This window comes from Portunus trituberculatus, chromosome 9 (genome assembly GCF_017591435.1).
Source record: "Portunus trituberculatus isolate SZX2019 chromosome 9, ASM1759143v1, whole genome shotgun sequence".
Taxonomy (NCBI): Eukaryota; Metazoa; Arthropoda; class Malacostraca; order Decapoda; family Portunidae; genus Portunus; species Portunus trituberculatus.
The window spans coordinates 2,379,282-2,400,682 of record NC_059263.1 but is presented as its reverse complement, the minus strand read 5'-3'; the positions used below and the strand labels follow the sequence as shown (position 1 = coordinate 2,400,682).

Sequence of the window (21,401 nt, the reverse complement as noted above, 5' to 3'; positions counted from 1 at the left end):
ATGAGAACAGGGTACCAATGCCCATTTTCAATATGAGTGTAGAGATTCAGAAGTCTATGGAGTATAATACAAAGTTCATAGAAGTCTGTTATGTAACCTGTACGGATTTCCCACATAAATAACATCACACAAGATTTAACTTCCCAAAAATGTTGAGGTGTAAGTGCTGAAGAAATACATAATCTAAGTACAATGTATGAAAAAAAAAAAAAAAAGTCCATCATTAGCCAGAAGTCTGGCGGTGGTGCCACATGGAAGTGATTATAATTGTAACAAAAGGATGCAGGGGGGGGACGTGTAAAATGTGCCAGGTAGCAAAGACCTAATGGTACTACTGGATAAGCATGGTCTAAGAAGTGGGAGGGGGAGGACAGGTTGAGAAGGGCTAGATCATATGAAGGATGTCAATGGCACAGAAGATGGACATAAGAGCGGAACATGGAAGTGAACCGTGCCAGCTTTGCCAGCATTACCTTGAGGAACCTCACCAGCTAATACAATACAGAAAGGCTATCAAATGTTCTTCTGATTGTCTTGCAACCTATGCCCCAAGTATTTGTAACCCTAACATTATTTCTGACATAATCAACAAATTCATATAGAGATTCAACAATAAATATATGCTTATTACCAATACATTAACAACACGAGAAGTAATAAGTAATTATGTACTGTACCAGACAACAAAACATCAGATTTAGAACCACATTTTTCAGTCAACTAGTGACTTTACTTACTCAGTAAATATCTCCAGTAAGCATGATAAATACTGTAAGCCTCAACTATTACGTCACCATGTCCCATTTCACTACATACTCAAGTTATCATTCATGCCAACACAAAAAATTCATAACAAAACAAATTTGTTGTGGTAATTATCAATATCAGCAAGATGGTGGTGTGCAGTATGGTGGGCCATGGGACTGTCCCTCTCCACCAGGGGCTGACTGGGCTAAGAGTGTCAATGATGTGTGTGTGTATGGTTTAGTTTGGGCTGTCTCATGTGGGATGGTCAGCTTGGTATACAAATAGATTGGACAAGCTGGTGATCCAGACATGTCATTTTGCTAACTCTATCTATTCTTTATCTTGAAGTTTGGCAGCACTACCAACATGCCTCACCACTTCACTCTCACTCATCACTTTTGTGTCCTCATCACTACAAGCACCACAATCATAATAACATAGCAGTGAAAAAAAAAAAAAAACAATCAGCCCTCTAATACAGGCTGATTTGATAATCTTGTTCAGTCTAGCATCACCTAACAAGGATTGTGCAGGAGTCCATCTGTTCATGTTTGTCTGCTACAAATCATTTGATTAAGTGTAACATTTGAATTGTAAATACCTTTGTTTTGTTCTTGATACAATGGTTGGCTTATGACAGTTGTGAAATACATGCCATGTCTTCATTACTCAAAAGTATAAACAAAAATCAAACTGGTACCGATATAAATCAAACAGGAAAGAAACAGGTTTCCTCTTCACAGCCAAGATAATGAACTAAGCAGTCAGTACACAAACAAACAAAGCAGATGGGCACATTTCATGTTGAAATCAGAGGCAATTTGTTATTAAGTCATGATTTGGTATGAGTACTCTTAAAGCATCATCAGTTCTCTAAAGCCTAAGTGATTAATGTAGGAACTAATATGCTACATCCATAATAAACTTTCCACATTCATCATTCACTATCTCACTTGTCACTTATTCATCTCCACTACTAATGATGGATAATCACACTCACTCAACACTAGTCCAATTTCTATGAATGAAAAATCTTACCACTAAATTGCACAACAATTCATCCCTTATCACACAACACAAACCATTCACCATTAATTTAGTTCTGAATGTGAAATTGTCACTTGCATCACATTGGTATAAAACACAGGTAAAAACTTGTACAGCATCTAGAAGAGGTATAGTTCAGAATCACATATGAAGAGAAGCAACTGCATATAGTAGTTTAATATGGTTCTCCCTCTTTCCTCATCACATCACACTCTTCACACCACTTGCATCGCTGACTGAGCACCATTCTGCTGTCGCTCCGTGTGCTGCATCACTCTCAGCTGTTCCTCCAGTTCCTGTAAGGTCTTGTCTGCATCCTCCACCTTCTGTGCCACTAATTTCCAGTAAAAGTGAAAGGTAAACAGGGTAAACAAGAGCACAATGGGCACCAGCAGCACGGTGGACCCGATGGCAGCATTCTTAGAGTACCCCAGAAACTTGATCCAGCTGAGGAGGCCAATCTCCACCAGGAAGAGAAGGATGCCCAGCACAGTGGAGAAGGTCCAGGCAGCCTCAATGTATCTGGAGATTTACAACTCAACTTAGACATGATACAAAACACACTAAATGCTTCACCACCCATGCAGTTTTGTGAAGCATACTCAATACTGTTTTTTTTTTTTTTGTCTACTACTACATTTATTTGTTGTTTTAAGTAAGAGAGACTTGTCTAGGGAGAACAAAGATGTAAAAAAGATCTAAAAAGACCCATTGAGGTGCTAGTCCACCAAGATAATGGTAAAATGGATTATTAATTATCCAAACTTGGAGGAAAAGTGTTTTTGGTAAGAGTATAAATGATGTGTGTATGAAAGCCTGGTGCTTTGTCTGGGCCACTCCATGTGGGATTATTGGCCTGGTGTACAAATAGATAGACAGATCAACAGTACACACTTATGCATGGTGATGTGTGGTGACTCTGAGACAGTGGCAGTGGTGCCACGCAGACTTGCCATGGAGTCCACGTGTGTTATGTTGGCCACAGCCTCCACATGCGGCAACACACAGGTGGAAATCATGAGTGCCAGCAAGTGCACTGCCACTAGTAGAGTTGTACACAAGCTGAAGGCAACAAGCAGCCACTGAGGCACAGGGCACTCATCTGTCTCGGTCTTGCCTTCTGGCCCCTCCCTGCAGCTGTCGATGAACTGCACCTCCACCATGGCAACCTGGCAAACCCACACCAGCTCAGTGTACATAGTTCCTCAAGTGCCACTATCATACATATACTTATTTACCAACCAAGCAATACTGTAATAGTGAACAGATACTCATTTCACAGATCACAGGAAACTCACCATTGCAAATCCAGAGAGCAAGGCTGAGGTGCGACTGGAGGCCTTGAGTTTTGCCCGACTTAGGTGCAACTGGCGCAGAGAGTATATCCCCATTGCACTGGTGGTGGAGGGAACTAGTCGCATGGAAATCTGCCGTGAGAATTAAACCTTGAAAGATCCTTACAAGAATTAATGGTAGAGGAGCACTTTTACTAGTGACAAAATCAGCAGGTAGACAGAGGGCAAACTTATAATAGACACATTTACAGGAAGACAGGAGAGAGAGAGAGAGAGAGAGAGAGAGAGAGAGAGAGAGAGAGAGAGAGAGAGAGAGAGAGAGAGAGAGAGAGAGAGAGAGAGAGAGAGAGAGAGAGAAATTATCCACATTGTACTCTTTGATTACTGTTTTCTTTACATAACAAAAAAATTAACAATATCAGTAAACGTTAGAGGAAATTCATGGAGCCTCCTCAATATTTCATGGACAAACAAACAACTACACACAAGTTGACTCTTTCCCAAGTGTTCAGCAAATCTTTCTTTAACTACTGACCACCCTGAGACACTTTTTCTCATTCGTCAACCACCTCCAAACATTGTACTGCTAAAAATTGCAAAATCTATTCTTTTTGATCCCCTTCTTTGTGGTAGATGCTTGTAAAGAGTCCGCACATTGCTGTCAGTGCACAGGCATGGCACACTGTGTTAAAGCTACAGGCCATCAAGCATAACAACAATAAAACAGGCATAAAGGAAAAAAAATGCCTCAGTAAATGCCTTCGTACACAATACATGCAAAATTAATATTAATAAGATAAACACAAGAAAAAAAAAAAAACAGCATTTAAGTGGTTCTTGTACTTAAAATCATAAAAAAATAAATAAATAAATAAAAGCTCAGCACAATATATCCCATGTACACACAAAGCACTTCCCTGCAGCCTTGTTCATGTAGTCAGGCCCAAAGTGAAGTGAAATATAGCACTTTCAAACTTGCTAATGGAAATTAAAGCAACTTGAAAGCATATCTGAAATCCAACAAAGATGGGAGAACAATATAAAAGTATCATCAGATAACTTAGCCCATGGACAACAGTTGCTGCTCCTTCCATTGGTAAAGAAACAGACAAAAGAGGAAAATGTTGTAGGCAGGTTTTTCCGCAGAAGGTAAAGAAGCATTGTGTTTGCTGTTCATGAGATGAGGAATTAAAATAATTAATCAGTACTACAAGCTTGGTGTGACATGAAACAATAATATGACTTAAAAATAAATGCCCATAGTTATGAGAGGGCAAAATGCAACATGGATTGACACTTTATTTGAATGTAATAAATAAGTACTTAACACAAAAACAACATAATAATAATAATATAGTAATAATAATAATAATAATAATAATAATAATAATAATAATAATAATAATAATAATAATAACAATCATATACATACAGTTTACCAAATGTTTAAGCTTTACTGACAAGGAAGGCCAAAGGTGTACCAGCTTCAAAAGAACATCAACCTAACTAGCTAACACAATGATACAGGTACAGCACCTCTGTCTGCTACAGTCATTGGATACTGTTAACCCTCGCCAAATACGAACTTGCCGAGCACTAGATCTGGGTAAAATTTCCTTGCCCAACACTGCACAGACTCACACTTGTACTTGATTTACAATGGGTCTACTGCAACATGTCAATTTTTACTGGAATATGCAAGCTGAATTCATCACAGCCATACTAAGGACCAAATAACCTGGATGCACACAATGGACTCAGATGCTTAACTTAGATAATGTGTTGGGTGAGGGTCGACAGCAAATCGCCGTGGACAAAGAAATAGTCCTGTCTCCATCATATTACAAAAAGAAATCCTGCATGCGTGGTGACCTGCAAGCTACAGCAGCCTCAGAACAGGGTGATAGAAGGTGCCAAGTAACATCCACCAGGGGCGTCTCATCCACACCAGCAACATGTCACCTCGTCCACTAACCGTGTGGCCGTGCATGGCTCCTACGTCAGGGTGGTGGCAGCGGTGCGACGTAAAAGGTCCCGGGAAGAACCTCCGACCCTGGCCCTGGGGAATGGGGGAGGGGGGAACCAGGAGGGAGGAAGGCTCACCATCGATCCATGGGACAGACGAGGAATTTTCCTAGAGGGCAGCGGAGCTAGCGATGTGAATGAGGTCCATGATGGCTAAATTTTGTAGCTACTGAACATATATACCAAGCATGACAAAAGAAGAGATGAAAAGGAATAGAGAGAAGAAAATGTTACTACTAGATTAACCCCTTTAGTACTGGGATACATTTTCCCATTGAGATTTGTGTACGATTACTGATTAGACCATCTTATTGACATTAGGAAGGGTCTATGAAGGTCAGAAGATTAGTGGCCACAGTCTTTACTATTTCAATCTCCCACATGAATTTCTGAGGATATATAAAATCACCAAATAGTCACCAGAATGAATATGAAAATGCATCATGATACTGAAGGAGTTAAGAAGAGAAATGCAATTCTTGGGAAGGTTTATAACCACAAGTGAGCCATAATGTATATATTGATAGGTATGTATAGTGGATAGGCACCTTAGATCTGCAACTCTCAAAGAATAGTAAAACTATGTGTCTAACAACAGTATAATCACAGATATAGGTCAGTTTCCTTTATGATGGTAGCCTGACATTTCCCTAAGTGAGATAATATTGAACCATATCTTAGTGTTTTCCCTCCCTCAACACTGGAGCTACACCATCATTACAAAAACACAGCCGATAGGAATGGTTGAAAGAGTATATATTGCAAGCACCTTTCTATGACAGGAGAGAGATGGTGCCTGCAGGTGCGAAGGGAGGGAAGGACGGGAAACCTTTGGAACCCTATAAAATTGTAAAAATCTACAGTACAAGTATATACCTGAAGGTGGACATCAGTGCACACATAACTAACTCCACATAACTAAGCAAATATTTTCAATTTGGCACAACCGAGTTTCAGAAATGGTCAATGAAATCCACTTTAAATATCTATCAACACATTCATCCTAAGCTACTTGCAACCATCCAAGCTACAAACTGTCTTGACCATACCATTAATGCCATTCTCAAATCACAGCTGGAGTGAGCAAAACACCTTGAGGATAGAGGGAAGGAGACCGCTGCCCTGCCTGCCGCTTACTCCTGACGATGGTAAGAGCCACAGGGCGCCCGCTGAGAGAAGCTTGGGTTAACATGCCTGTCTTTACCATGTTTCTTTAGTCCATTAAATAGTGGAGGAAAAAAGTTATAAATATTAAGAAAAAAATGTTCATAGCTACCACCCAGAGCATCCCTAGCCAGTGACAACCAGCAGTGACCTACCCTGAGTGGCAAGGGTTAGGTGGGAGGTGCAGTGCCTTCAGCAAGGAACCACTTAGTTTAGTCACGCCCACGCCCTCACGCCCACACTCCAAGCAGCAGGCGGGAAAACATGCTAAAGACACACTGCAGATAACACTCGTACCGCTTTGTTCTGTGACCTCGCTGAATGACTGTGTTGACGTCACGAGGGAAGCCGCGAATGGCAATCAGCTGAGGGCCTTCTCTCTCTCTCTCTCTCTCTTTGGGACCGAGTTGTTCTCTCGTTAATAAGTCCTTATGTTTATTCCTATCATCATTTTAAGAGGGACACCGGCCTAAGACAACAAAAGAACACAAAATAGAGGCTCACTTAGGTGCTAGTTCCCGAAAACATGTCAAAAGTATATTCCGAGTGTTGGAAACTACAGAAGTGGAAAGTTTTGTACAGCGAGGTCGCAGAGGGAGAGGGCGATTCAGTCAAGTTCATATCAATCGTTGGCTCTGAAGGTCTTTTAACCCCTTCAGTACCATGACGCTTTTTCATATTCATCCTGATTACTATTTGGTGATTTTATACAGCTTCAGAAACTTATGTGGGGATTAAAATAGTGAAGACTCTGGGGATTCATCTTCTGACCTCCATAGACCCTTCTTATGCAAATTAAATCGTCTAATCAGTAATCATACACAAAACTCGAGGTAAAAAATACGTCCCGTTACTGAAGGACTTAAGAATGAGTGAATAAGAGCTCTTCTACTTTTTTTTTTTTTATTCGTTCATCACTGTTGGTTAGTGAAATAGATAATGCCATGTACATATGTGCGATATCAGGCACAAAAAGAATAACGAGAATAAGTCAGGGGCAAATCTAAGATAATGGTTATAAAGAGGTTGCATCAAGTATATATAAATCTTCACATTACTCGACATATCAATGAGGGAGCCGAAATAGATCTCTCTCTCTCTCTCTCTCTCTCTCTCATAACGATCCGACCTTCCTCTATATAGGCAGTCTAGTGTATAGTATTCTTATACAACTTTCTCTTCCTCTTGTTATTCAGTTTTGATGTTATTCCCATTCTTTATTTCGTTTTCATTACACACACATACGCACACATTCTCTCTCTCTCTCTCTCTCTCTCTATGACCTTCCTTTTATGAACAATTATGATACGTAACTTTCCTTCTACTGCTTATAGAAAGTTTCCATAGGCTGAATGCAGGAAGCTGTATTTTATTTGTAATGAAGGCAGACCGCTCCATGACATTGCTATCTGCCGTTTCCCGTATTACATAAACACTTGAACACTTGAAAGAATTGCGTATTTATAAACTTACTAGCCCCCCTCTCTCTCTCGAGCAAATCAAACAATGAAAACACAACTAACCCATTATCTAACAAATCTGTTCTCGTGTAGGCTAATCAGTCAAACATCAATAAAAAATAATAAACATGTATTTGATAAAGAAAAGATATACACTTTCCACACTCACAAGCAGATGACGTGATATTTACATCGGAATATTTACAAGGCCCATATATTAACCCACGCCACTCGCCCCACGACCCACCGCCAGCTTGCCGGGAACACCCACACCAGCCAAGCCACTTCAACACTTAATGACTGACTGAATAAACACTAAACACTTCACCCCCAGTACAGAGGATGTCTCTTTTTTTGTCCCACTATATCACACTCACCATGACTATAAGGAGTGACGGATTTGCAACTGTAATGTGCCAGAAATGAGATAGTAATGTGCCACTCAGCAGAGAGAACTGTGCAGAGTAACAGATCCTGTTTTCAAGTGCGTTAGCGGAACAGCGAAGCGAGGAAGAGAGGAATGCCACATGCTGATGATAATATGAAGCATAGGAAGCTGGTGAAAGTTGCGAGTACAGACCAGAAGAGCTTTAAGTAACTAAGAGTGGCTGTTTCAGGGTACGCTTCCCAAGAGGTTGTGTTATTTGGTATAATATTCAGTGTTATAAAGGAAAGGCTTTATGAAATGTGGCAATACCTCTCGAAGAGAATAATAAACCCATGAGTAGACATTGATACTTTCTCTCTCTCTCTCTCTCTCTCTCTCTCTCTCTCTCTCTCTCACAGTAAGATGATGTGGTGGTAGTGAGAGACAGTTTACAAAATGAAGATGGGAACAGGAGCTCTGATCAAAGCATGAATCACTGCAAGAACAGATTACAAGTGTAGTAAGATCTAATTCCCATCTGTAACAGCTCCACCTCTAATGACTTTGGGAGATGGTTGAGAAAGAAGCAAAAGAGTGTTCATGTGGTGTTCACATGGTAAGAATGCCAGGAAGAGGGATGAAGGTAGAGAGAGTGGTGACTGGAAGAGGATTCCTAGAGAAATGAGAGAGCAGGGTAAAAGAGTATGGATGAGCAAAAGGGATGATGAGATGAAGTCAAAAGGTGCAAAAGAAGAGGATCCCCAGTGAAGTAAGAGGATAAAGTGTGAGGATAGGATAACAGATTAGATTAGAGCATGCCAGAGAAGAGGATACCCAGTGAAAAGGAAGGACAGGGTATGATGTTATGAGGATACATGTAAGAAGGCACAATAGAAGAGATAAGTCTAGAGCATGCAAAGATGGAATGTAAGGACAAGAATAAATGGAGACTCTTCTGTCACAACCAGCTCCTTAAAGCTTTCAAGGGAACAAGTATCAGGTGTAGGGCAAATAACTTAGTGTGTGTGTGTGTGTGTGTGTGTGTGTGTGTGTGTGTGTGTGTGTGTGTGTGTGTGTGTGTGTGTGTGTGTGTGTGTGTGTGTGTGTGTGTGTGTGTGTGTGTGTGTGTGTGTGTGTGTGTGTGCATGTGTGGGGCCAGCTGCCTAGTACAGCTACATATATACATTATAACAACAACAGCAACAGTAATAATAATAACAATAATAATAATAATAATAATAATAATAATAATAATAATAATAATAATAATAATAATAAAATAATAAAAATAATGATAATAATTGACATATAATTCAGAGTATTTTCAGGTGCTCATTCAATATATGTTCTGATAGTACTATGATACTAATTATTTTCTTTTTCAAGCTGTTAACGATTTACAACTGAGCAGCCTTCAACTTGTTACCTTCAATGCACACACAGCACTGGAAACACTTAATTCACCCACAAACTGTTCTGCTCTCAAGATACCCAGAAGAGTGAAGAAACATGGAATATATGAGAAGGAAGAATTGCTTTATCTACTAGTGTGTGTGTGTGTGTGTGTGTGTGTGTGTGTGTGTGTGTGTGTGTGTGTGTGTGTGTGTGTGTGTGTGTGTGTGTGTGTGTGTGTGTGTGTGTGTCATCTAAGTGAGTCTCACAGCTCATACGCTACCCAAGATACACTTTTCATTGTGACTTCACCATAACCTGACCAATCCTCCATCTCCTCACCTCACAGATGCAAACCCTCAACTCTTAGCGGTGATACACTGCAATACACATCAAGTTGTGCGCACCTCATCTCCCTATGATACATATGAACAGGTGTTATAAAGCTGCAACACCTGCACTGCCTCCTCAACCTTTACCACAAGTCTTCTGCCATCTCTGCACAATGTGGTGAATGACAGCCTCAACTACACCCTGACAGCAGCTACGCCAGCCTCCACCGGCCCATCCAAGGGAGCTCACAAACTCTACATATCTCAGAGTAATGTAACAAGGGAAACAACTTGGTACATGGCCTTATCTACATATATACACAAGGAGAAAATTCTCATCTTCACGTCGAGGTTACATGAACACTAGGCGACACACAGAGTCCTGGACATTAATGCATATGACTGGTACATCACTAGGAAATTTTCTTTCCCTCTACATGCATGTACTACACACCTCCACCACTACAGATTCTGTTACATGAACATTTTCCTGTGGAAGAAATTCTTTCTCTCCTTCTCTCGCTCTTGACTGTTATCACCACTACACTGTTAGCTGATAGTGAAGTCCTTCTCAGCATACTTGCCACACACTCACACTGGAGGAGTACCAGGACTCTGACTCTATGCAATGAAAAACAGACCTAGAATAATAGGCATATTCCTACCTGCTATAGCATGATCTTTCCTGTCAGTGCAACTATGGAAGTGGTAGGAACTCAAAAGAGGCAGAAACCAGTCAAGATCCCCTGCAATGCAAATGCTGATCTGAAACCACCAGGCAGAAGTGAAACTGGACAAACCATCCCCCACTGAAGACCAACTGCCATGTTTAGAGGTGGGCACAAAGGCATGGGATTACTGGGAGGAGCAGAAGGACTTACGTACACGATACATACACATATATACAGACATGGTGGGATTTAATCAAGTGGAGGAGGAGGAAGTTAGGATACAGGAAGAAGTCTGGCAGGGTATAACTTACACAAACCCCTCAGTTGGCAGGTCCTTTCCCCTTCACCTGACAAAGGGGGTGACCTCACTCTCCTGCTGGGGGGAGGAGAGGGACTGGTTGCTGGTATGGTCGTAGTTCACCAGTCGTCTCCCCACCAGGTACTTGTCGTTCTTGATGTGCTCATAGAGGCGGGTGAACTGGACCACCTGCATGACGATAAGGCTGGACAGCAGGGTGATGATAAGCAGGGCTGGGTAGATGCGTCGCTCCACCAGGATCTGAAAGCATTATCAGACACTCTTATCACTTCATGTCGTCTGTCGTGTGTGAAGAGCAAAAACACAAGATTGAAAGACAGGGAGTGACACATAATGATGGAATTACACCAGCACTGGAAAGGATGTCAATCACAGAGGAAGTACAATGAACAAGAACAACTGAGAGACTCATACATACTGCCAACCTCTTATTCTCAGGAAATGGTAAAAGGAAAAGCTGACTTAAGAGGGCTTTTGTAAGGGATCTGTTGGCACATGTCAGGAAGTTTACGAAATCAATCAAAGCAGAAAGAATGCAATGCCTGCTTACCTAGCAAGATTAGTCATCAAGTTAATGAGTTATAGTGTGTGTGTGTGTGTGTGTGTGTGTGTGTGTGTGTGTGTGTGTGTGTGTGTGTGTGTGTGTGTGTGTGTGTGTGTGTGTGTGTGTGTGTGTGTGTGTGTGTGCGTACATCAAGCCTTACCAAAGCACTGGGGGGTGCCAGGAAGGGAGCAATGGTGTGGGCAGTGACGAAGGGTATAGTGAGGCATGCTCCCAGGCAAGCAATCACCGGGAGTGCCGTCTGCCCCACCAGGAGGTTGAGGTCCAGGCCTCGCACTCCCCCGAGATAGATCAGCTCCAGGTTGGTCTTGAGCCACCAGTTGGGACCCATCATGACCAGCGCACACATGATCTTGGTGTACAGGACCCCTAGCGCCCAGTCCTAAGGGAGATAAATGGAGATCAGTAAGAGAAAAGAGCAGTTTGGGATATAGTGACAATGGGATATTTTTCATATAATGTATTTGAAACTAATGAGGCCACACAGTTAGTAGTTGGTTGAAATTTCAGAGATAGATCCAAAATAACATGGAAGGGCTGAAAGGTAGCTTGCACAAGACTATACAGCCAGGAAAGTCATCATTAAAATAAAAGAGATATGTGTAAATAGGTACGATTTTTTTAAATAGAGACATGCATCCCAACACTCCCTCACCTGCCAGAGAAAGAGGATGGGTGTCTGGTGGAGGGGCACCCGCAGTGGTATGACGATGACCAGTTCCATCAGGACACCCACCATGAGGGGCACCACCACTGCCACCACCACCAGTGCTATGAGTGCTTTCAGACCCTGCAAGGTTTAAAGCAATGTTAAGGTATAGCAATTCAGTTATTATGTATTTCAAACTTGCTTTCATCTTCTTTATCTATTTTTCCCTCTCCCCATTATCATCTATATCTACCAATCTGTCATGGAGTAGCTCACACACAGCACCATTCATTAGTACACACACCATTCACACCCTCGGCCCCATCAGCCTCTGGTAGTTACAAATCCTCACTCGTCTAACATTTGACACACCCATTTTACAAGATACCGTCCTCTCTCACTCCCAGCATCTTACATTATGGCAGCAACCTCTTCACTACACCTGTCAATGACCTGTGAGTGATAATACAGCAACCTCTTCATCTGTTGATGCTCAACTTACTTTTTGTGAAGACTACACTCTCATCTTCCCTCTCCATGATAAGATAACCAGATATGATAATGTTGATCTGTGTGTGTGTGTGTGTGTGTGTGTGTGTGTGTGTGTGTGTGTGTGTGTGTGTGTGTTTGATGGATAGGGAAACATGAGACGATAAAAGGAAGAGGGACAACAGCAGCCAGCACCCACCATGATACCCCACTGTTGCAGGCGAAGGATGACTTGTGACCAGCCCAGCATGATCCAGGAGGCCAGGAGGGTGATGCCACGGATGCTCAGGAGGCACAGGTACAGCCCACATGCTCCGGCATACAACTCATGAACCTGTGAAGAGATAATACTTTCTAGTAGCACCATTATTGCTACAACTAAGACAAAATGCTACTTCCACTACTGTCTTCTATCATCTATCTACATACTACAATAGTGATCTCACATGTGACAGCCCGACAAAGCACCACACACTCACACACACATTATTTACACCCTTGGCACTATTGGCCTGAGGACCAGCCTGACACAATGCCCTGAGAGTGGATGTACCTTTGTGTCCCCAAGGGCGAAGTACATGCAATGGCGACCCACAAGCACAGGCAGGGTGAGGCAGATGATGGAGGCAACAGTGAGACTCAGGCAAATCATCACCACCAGGCCAAGTATCCGCAGCCCAAACCACCGCGGTCGCACATATGCCTGAAATCCTGGAGGTAACAGAGCTGGGTTAGCCTCCTCTACATCCTCAAGAACCACCTGAAGACAATGCAACACTGAAACACGATACAACAATGAACAAACACCAGGTAAGGGACATAAGGAGTACCTGGCCACCTGACCTGACCCCTGCCTTCACTACCTCCCAACACTCACCTGTTGGTCCATCCCGCTGCAGGAGTGCCTGGTGGGCTGCCCCAAGACCACCAGCCAGTGCATCAGCCGCTGCCCCTGCCCCAATGATTGCAACACCACCACCACCTCCAACACCGGCACCACCACCGCCACCACCACCACCACCAGCAACGACAACTGCAGCTGCTCCTCTGGCCTCCTCCACCACAGGTTCCACTATTGGCTCTGCTGGCTCCTCCTCTGCCTCAGCCTGTGGTGGTGCCCTTGGTCCATCACCAGCAGCGTCAGCGGCAGCGGCAGCAGCGGCAGCAGCAGCAGCAGCGTCCCCACTGGCCGTGCCCGTATCACCACCTATCACTACACCACCCTGCAAAATACAATGTACAGTACTGTGTTAATGCTTTCCATGATGAAACAAAAGTAAGTATCTATCGATAAAGTTTCTGGTGATTGAAGGGAAAATTATGTAGCAGTGAAATGGTTAAGTAAATCATTTCTCTCTCTCACATTATGAAGTCCCCATAGCATCCTACACACCTATACCACTTCCATACATGCCCACACCACCTCCATGCACTCCCACAGCATCCTACACACACCCACAACACCTCCACACACTCCTACAGCACCTCCACACACTCTCTCACAGCATCCTACACACCCACAACACCTCCACACACTCCCACAGCAGCACCCACCTGAGGATCAAGAGGGATGTCCCCAAGGAGGTAGGATCTGAGGCCCAGGATGTGGGAGATGGCCACACACCAGTGACGCACTACCAGCTTGAGCCAGACCCTGGTGTGGCCTTGCTCCAGCAGGGCCGGCAGTATCACCTGAAGCAGCAACAGTTCCAGCGACAGCTCACTAACTGGCGTGTCACTGTTGGAGAGAGTGAGAGTGAGATGGATTTAGATAGTGATGGGCAAGATGAATGTCTTTTTTTTTTTCTTCTTTTTCAATGCAAGGGGGAAACTGGCCATGGGCAACAAAGATAAAAAAAAAGGCACACCTGATTAACAGTTCCCTTAAAGATAATATGAGTTAGCCAAAAGTCTGGGACAAATGTCTTGAAATCTCCCTCTTAAAAGAACTCAAGTTGTAGGATATGATCAATAGAGATAATAATGTGACAAATACAGTCCTTGTGACATTATTCAGTCCTTCAAAATGTTCCCCTAACTTCCATCATTGCTATATCATTTCCTCTTTTAAAATGTTTCCTGAAGTTTTATTTCTGCACAAACCACTTCACTATGAACTGAATCACTCTCTATACATTCCACTTTATGTCCTATAGTCTATCCCTGGGGGAGAACAAGAGATGAAGGGGAGAGGGGGGGCAGTGCAGCACCTACCTGGACAGAGTGATGTGGTAGGGGAGGAAGGAGGGCCAGTAGGCATGAATGATCTTGATGGGCAGCCACAGCATGAGTAGCACGGTGCACCCGAAGATCACCATGGAGGCCAGGAAGCGACGAGTGTGCCGTACGATCGGGAGGTGGATCATCTGCAACACACACACATATATGAATACAAGTAAATAAAGGGAAGTTAGAATAATAACTAAATACAAAGGTTAAGAGGTAAAAGTTGAACAATATTTAGTGGGTGGCTGATAGTTTATAATTGACTTTAGCAGTGAAATACAGAGATTCCAGTATTCTTAAATTGTTTCTATTACAATACACTGTCAGCTTACCCACTAAATACTGTATAACTTTAATTTCTTAACTTTTGTACAAATACAAGAAGCTTTGAAAAGCCACCAGGCCTACATGTGGCAGTCCCAGTATGAACACACCTACCTATTTCCATTATCATCCTCACTCATAAATTTGTCTAATCTTACAAAGCTCCCTATGTAACACACACACACACACACACACACACACACGGGATGTAAATCAAGGAGTTGTGACCTTGTTGTCCCGGTGTGTGGTGTGTGCCTGGTCTCAGGCCTATCCGAAGATCGGAAATAATGAGTTCTGAGCTCGTTCCGTAGGGTAACGTCTGGCTGTCTCGTCAGAGACTGCAGCAGATCAAACAGTGAAACACACACACACACACACGTAAACAAGTACTTCAATGTAAAGCCAACTTTAGCAATATGGCCACACTAGCAGTGATGCTCAGGTGTCTGTCAAGATCTCACCTCCTGCACAGGGTTGAAGTCTGGGTCATTGAGATTGCGCAGGAACCAGAGCACCCCGGGCCGCAGCACTTCCCGCAGCAGCAGGATGAAAGAGGCAAAATAGAACACGTACACCATCCCAACCAGCCAGTGGATGAACATGGAGGTGCCCGGAGCTGCCTTGAAGCTCACCTCACGGTCCTGTCCCCAAAACACACACATCATTGATACATACAAAGCTTTTATTTGCAGAGGGAAGAGAGAATGCATTGGCCCCCTGTATTCTGTGTTAAGATGCTGCTTTACCATATACATAATACTGTCACAAGGGTTTCATTTAATTATTCTATGTCAAGGTTAGGGGATTGTTAAGATATGTGTTATGTCTGAAGCTGAAGAAAAGGACTTACCTTGAGAGTGGCATCAAAGAGGGAGAGGGAGCAGATGTCCAGCCACCAGCCTCCAATGAGTGGAAACACCCCAATCTCCATTACGCTGAGCAGGGCAACCTTCACCACCACATAGCACAGCCCCAGCGCTCGCTTCGGCCTGCAACACACACAATGACCGTCACTCATTTCAGATCAACACTTTTCTTGATCCCTTAAACCTTTCAGTACTGGGACACATTTTTACCTTATGATTTGTATACGATAATACCATTTTATCAACTTAAGGAAGGGTCTATGAAGGTCAGAGGATTAATGGCCACATTCTTCATTATTTTAATCCCTCACGTGAGTTTCTGAAACTGTATAAAATCATACAGTAAGCAGAATGAATGTGGAAACGCATCATGGCACTGGAGGAGTTAATGTCTATGGTATATCACAAAACAAGTATCTGACACTGAAAGACTAACCCAAAAGCAAAAAGAGTAAATAGTGAGGTGTCTGGCAGGAATATTGACAGCAAACAAGAGTGAATAATGCAGTGTCTGGTAGATACTGACTGCCCCTCACCTGTTTAACCTGGAGATGGCAGCAAGAGTGTGGAGTAGGACCAGACACAGCCCCACCATACAGTAGCCACACAGTGCTGTCAGGAGGCCTTCAAAGTGAGAGGCTGACACCCACCCCTTCAACTGGAAGCCAACTATCATGAAGTGTCCAATGTGGTAAGGACAGAAGGCTGGGGAATGCAGATAAAACAAATAATTAATGCATTTCAAATACTGAAGATCACAAAAAATTAAATTAATGAATATTGGACATAAAAATAAGCATGAAATATATGAACAAGAAAAAGAAAAGCCAAACACAACACAAATACAGACAAAAAGGATCCAATTCCAAAATAAAAGACCAGAAGAGATACAAAGTGAAAAAGATCTTGACACAAATATCAGCAGAAACACAAGTAACATACACAAACACAAACACTACACAGAGAACCAAGGCAAGCACTATGGCAGCTCACCAAACACAAGACACAGAACACAAACACAAACAAATCAAGCAAATAGACATCCACAAGAAGACACCAGTAGAAACACACCCAAATATAAATAAAACACACACAACATGGACCAGGAACACTCACCAAACACAAGAATGAACAGAGTGTTGAGAGAGACCACCCAGAACACATGCTCCAGGAACACCAGGGAGCCATCCAGACCCAGCAGACGTTCCCAGGTCAGCTCATCGGCTCCTCTGTCCCACTCAATAGGGTTCCAGTTGAGGTCATCCGCTGCTGCTCCAGGGTCCAGGTTGTTGTTCCCTGGTAGTCCCTCATGCAGCAGCTCCCCACCATCTCCTGCAAACAATATTCAAACTCTCAGGGACATACAAGCATAGAACACCAGGCTATATAGGTCTGTATTCTGAAGTGGTTTGGTTTCTCATCATCACTGCTTTCCAAAGGCTCCAGTTGAAGATACTCATGTTTTTTAAGTGCGTTTTTATGGTTCTGGTGATAGGTTGGCATGATTTCTGGTTCATTAAAAAGAGAAAGTGTCTTGAAAACCTGGTTAGTTGTCTCTGTGGCTTTGGAAAATTGTCAACGTGAGAGCAAAGCGTTAATGAGTATTTATGTCTGTCTTGGTAGTAATGCATGTTTTTAAGAGTATTTCTAAGGTTCTGATGATAGATTGGCAAAATTTCTAGGTTACTGAAAAGAGACACTATCTTGTAAATCTGGTTAGTTGTCTCTGTGGCTTTGGAAAATTGTCATAGTGAGAGGGGAAGGCATTTCTGAATATGGGCAATACTTCCACACCAAGGCCCAGTACCTCACACTAATTTATCCTTACCTCTTTATAATCAATCAACATTGTCTCAGTCATTACATCTACTGCTTGGTACCACTGTTACTACTACAGGAGCCCAGGCATGTATGTATAGCAAGGCCCCACAGTAAATAAAAAAAAATACTGCAAATAATAAAATTGGCTAATAAGTTAAATCCATGCACAAGTGATGTAGTAAGGGCAACATTTAGCAGTGACAGGCACACTGCTGATCACCTTCTGCAATGTTCTGGTTGGCAGGCAGTGGAGGAACTTCCTGGTGTGGGGCGTGGTCCTCCAAGATCCCCACGTTGTCATTGGGTCCCTCAATGGGTGGTGGTGCATTTTCATTGGCTGGCTGGATGGCACCGGCACCAGCACCATTGCCACCATTCAGCAACCCAAAGTTTCCTGGTGGCTCATGCTGCATAGAGAGAGAGAGAGAGAGAGAGAGAGAGAGAGAGAGAGAGAGAGAGAGAGAGAGAGAGAGAGAGAGAGAGAGAGAGAGAGAGAGAGAGAGAGAGTTTTACATCAATCATTTACAATTCCATATATATCCACCAAACTCAATAATATTAGTACTACCATAAATGTTGCTTATAATGATCTATCTATCTACACATCAGGCTGGCAGTCCCACATATGGTGATCCAAACACCCACACTAAACATTTATACACACATTTACTCTCTCTCTTGTTTTCCTCTTTACAATTCCTTCTTTCTGTTCTAGACATGATCTACATTGTTTTTTCCCCCTTCACTTGAGGTACCCTTCCCACTGTAAATCTTTTGTTTTCCTCTTTATAATTCCTTCTCGTCATTCTATCTATGGAAGTCTTTAGGCCTTCGCACAGTAACCCTATCTCTTCTCTTCAGAACTGTCCCTTCCTCTAGCATGTCAAGGGGGACAATTATTTGCAGCTCCACCCACCTCATGCTGTATGTCTTGGTCCAACCAGTCTGGCCCTCCACCGTGCAGGATCTGTTCCCTCAGCCACACCAGACTGATGAAGGCGCTGAGTGTGCACGTCACCACAAAACACCCATGGAAGATGTCAGAGACCAGGTTGTCCCTGTAGACAAGAACAGCAGTGTGACATACACACAAAAAAGTGTAAACAATAAGCTTGAATTAATCCTGCAGAAATAGAAATTGGTAAACACATTACATTACATGCCAGAAGCTTAGCCAGACCACAGTTGCCTACACGAATCCACAGCAAAGCCCAGCAGCATACACTAGCTTACACCTTCCCCTTCATAATGGGACCATTCCCTGGCCATGTTCAGTCACACAGAAACACAAAAAGACAAACATGACACTTACGTAGACAACATATCCAGCGGGAGGGTGAGGACTGAGGACACTGAGCCAGTGAAGAGACAGCGGTATATCCTGCAGGCGGTGAGAGGCACAACCACCAGCCAGGCCACAGCCACCAATGTGTAGTGGAACCAGTACCTGACCGCTGTGCCCATGCTGCGTGCCAGGCCAGAGAGGATGTCCGCAATGGGAAGCCTTTTGGGCATGTCGGGTGAGTAAACTGGGGAGAGGAGAAACAGAAATTGTATCTTTAAATGTGAATACATATCTACATGAAAACACATTTGATATATATACAAGTGCATTAGTGTTAATCCCTGAACATTTCACTTGTGCTTAGTAGAGAATAATGCTACAAGGTACACATAATATCCCTCAGTAATTCACCCAAGACACAATGCGCAGGAGTCAGCTTACTTGGGGTGAAGTGGAAGCGGTGTTTACATAGTTCACAGTATTCCTTGCGGGAATACCTAAGCCACTGCACCAGACAATCCTGGTGGATGAATTTGATGCTACCCGTACATATACAAGGGTGGAAGAGGGGCCGGTCGCTGCTCCCCTCACACCGACACACCCGGCAAATGTCTGATGAAGACACAAGAAAATAAAGGAAGCTGAAATATAACAAAGAAAAGTATGTTGGCTCAAAAGAACAAAACAAAATACATAAAGGAAGCTATAAGGTCTGTGTATGGTAATCTCTGCATCAAATATAAATAGGTACAAATGTAAACTCCAGTTATGTCAGACCCAAATGAGCTGGATATCAGACACTTTCAGGAATTTAGCTTATCTCACTTGTTCTTGTGAAACCCTTAGGGACCTTTTGCGGAACCCTGGTTGAGAAACCCTGCACTGGATACTGGCGTACCTGTAGATCAGTGCTACCCTACACACCTTGGTTCAATAAGATATCAAGTTCACAATAATACCACAAAAGCCAAGAGTAGCAAACCAGGCGAGTTAACCAGATGGGTGTTTCCTTTTATTAGGTACAGTCACAAGTCATTATCTACATATTCGGCAATAATACGTGAACCGGCCCAGTACCAGCCAGGCAGAGAGCAGAGACAAGCAGATGAACAGACAAGCTGATGAGATACAACACGCATAACAAAAGAGCAAAGTGTCCATAAACCGGAAAAATAGAACAAAACACACGTAATACACTGGAACAAGGGTAATTACTCACTGAACCGTCGCCATACCACGACATTAATGAGCAGGAGGCATGCAGATGAGCAGACAAGCAGGTGACACACAATAACACGCATAACAAGGAAACAAACTGTCCTTACACCGGGAAAATAGAACAAGACACACGAAATAGACTGGAACAAGAGTAATTACACACTGAATAGTCTCCATGCTACAGCATAAATGAGCAGGAGGTAAGCAGGTGAACACGTAAGATAAGGTCAAAGTAAAAGACATAAGGACACATAAATAACTAACAAAACCATTAAAAAAAGAAAGAAAACTCAAATGATGGATACAAAATACTGAAACGAGAGTAATTCCACACCAAACCCTGTTAATACCACTACATTAATGAGTAGCAGGTCAGCAGGTGAGGTCAGGGATGAAGCATAAGGAGGCAAGGCACATGTCAGGTCACCCCCTCATCTATACCTCATGTTACCCATCATGCTCAGTCATTCCTCCACCTTATGTACGAGTGGTAGAGTGGCTGGTGAGGGCATATTAAAGCCGTACCTTGGTTCTGTGAGTCCTCCTCCATTTTCGTCAACACAACAAACAAGTGAACATCGGTCACCTCTGTTGCTTCTGATCCAGTATTACCTCTTGTCTCTTCTCCTGTATCTGTTATAATGCGTGTTTATTACCCCCACTGCCTCGGTATTAGTAATGTTCATGTGCAATTGTTGGTATATGTAACGTGGCAATGATGGGGTGCGGTGTGGTCGAGGAATGGAGGAGGAAGTAAAGGGCGAAATATCACAATTGGCATCTCTGCATTGGGTGTCAGCTGAGTTTGTTTACTGTGGACCACCCTGACCTGACTGGCCATTGTCTTGGGTCATTTATTCATTTATTAGGCTGGGCATGAATATATATACTCTCTCTCTCTCTCTCTCTCTCTCTCTCTCTCTCTCTCTCTCCAAGCTAAAAGATAAGTGCTCCGTTATTAAATCATTGGTTAGCGCACAGGTGAAAAACAAAATCAATTAAAAGAAAAATTACTTGATGTTCATTTTCCTGTAGTAGTAATACATAGCTCCTACATACTTTGTTCTTGTGAACGCTACAGGAGCTATCAGCCCAGCCCCTCTTGGGTTTCTTTACCACGAAAAACAATTTGCTTTGCCTTG

The 21,401-nt window shown here is 42.9% G+C and overlaps 2 protein-coding genes across 3 annotated transcripts; both read right to left on the bottom strand.

Annotated features, from left to right (window-relative positions):
• Positions 1-2,009: 2,009 nt before the first annotated feature.
• On the bottom strand, positions 2,010-3,185 carry LOC123501461 (protein orai-2-like). Its single transcript, XM_045250297.1, has 3 exons — positions 3,093-3,185; positions 2,689-2,963; positions 2,010-2,316 (listed from the first exon to the last, which is right to left on the bottom strand). The coding sequence occupies exons 1-3, from the start codon at positions 3,183-3,185 to the stop codon at positions 2,010-2,012; spliced, it is 675 nt and encodes a 224-aa protein (XP_045106232.1).
• On the bottom strand, positions 3,091-21,100 carry LOC123501246 (E3 ubiquitin-protein ligase MARCHF6-like). 2 transcript variants are annotated; one of them, XM_045249975.1, is made up of 18 exons: positions 20,785-21,100; positions 19,483-19,653; positions 19,069-19,285; positions 18,673-18,814; positions 17,977-18,163; positions 17,052-17,267; positions 16,472-16,640; positions 15,920-16,058; positions 15,531-15,710; positions 14,734-14,885; positions 14,074-14,257; positions 13,397-13,742; positions 13,073-13,230; positions 12,719-12,853; positions 12,037-12,171; positions 11,524-11,763; positions 10,812-11,059; positions 3,091-3,221 (listed from the first exon to the last, which is right to left on the bottom strand). In XM_045249975.1, the coding sequence occupies exons 1-17, from the start codon at positions 20,807-20,809 to the stop codon at positions 10,844-10,846; spliced, it is 3,012 nt and encodes a 1,003-aa protein (XP_045105910.1). In that variant the 5' UTR covers positions 20,810-21,100; the 3' UTR covers positions 3,091-3,221; positions 10,812-10,843. The 2 variants fall into 2 exon arrangements, with proteins under 2 accessions (XP_045105910.1, XP_045105909.1); XM_045249974.1 differs by lacking the exon at positions 3,091-3,221 and having other exon boundaries at positions 7,852-11,059.
• Between the last annotated feature and the right edge of the window lie 301 nt (positions 21,101-21,401).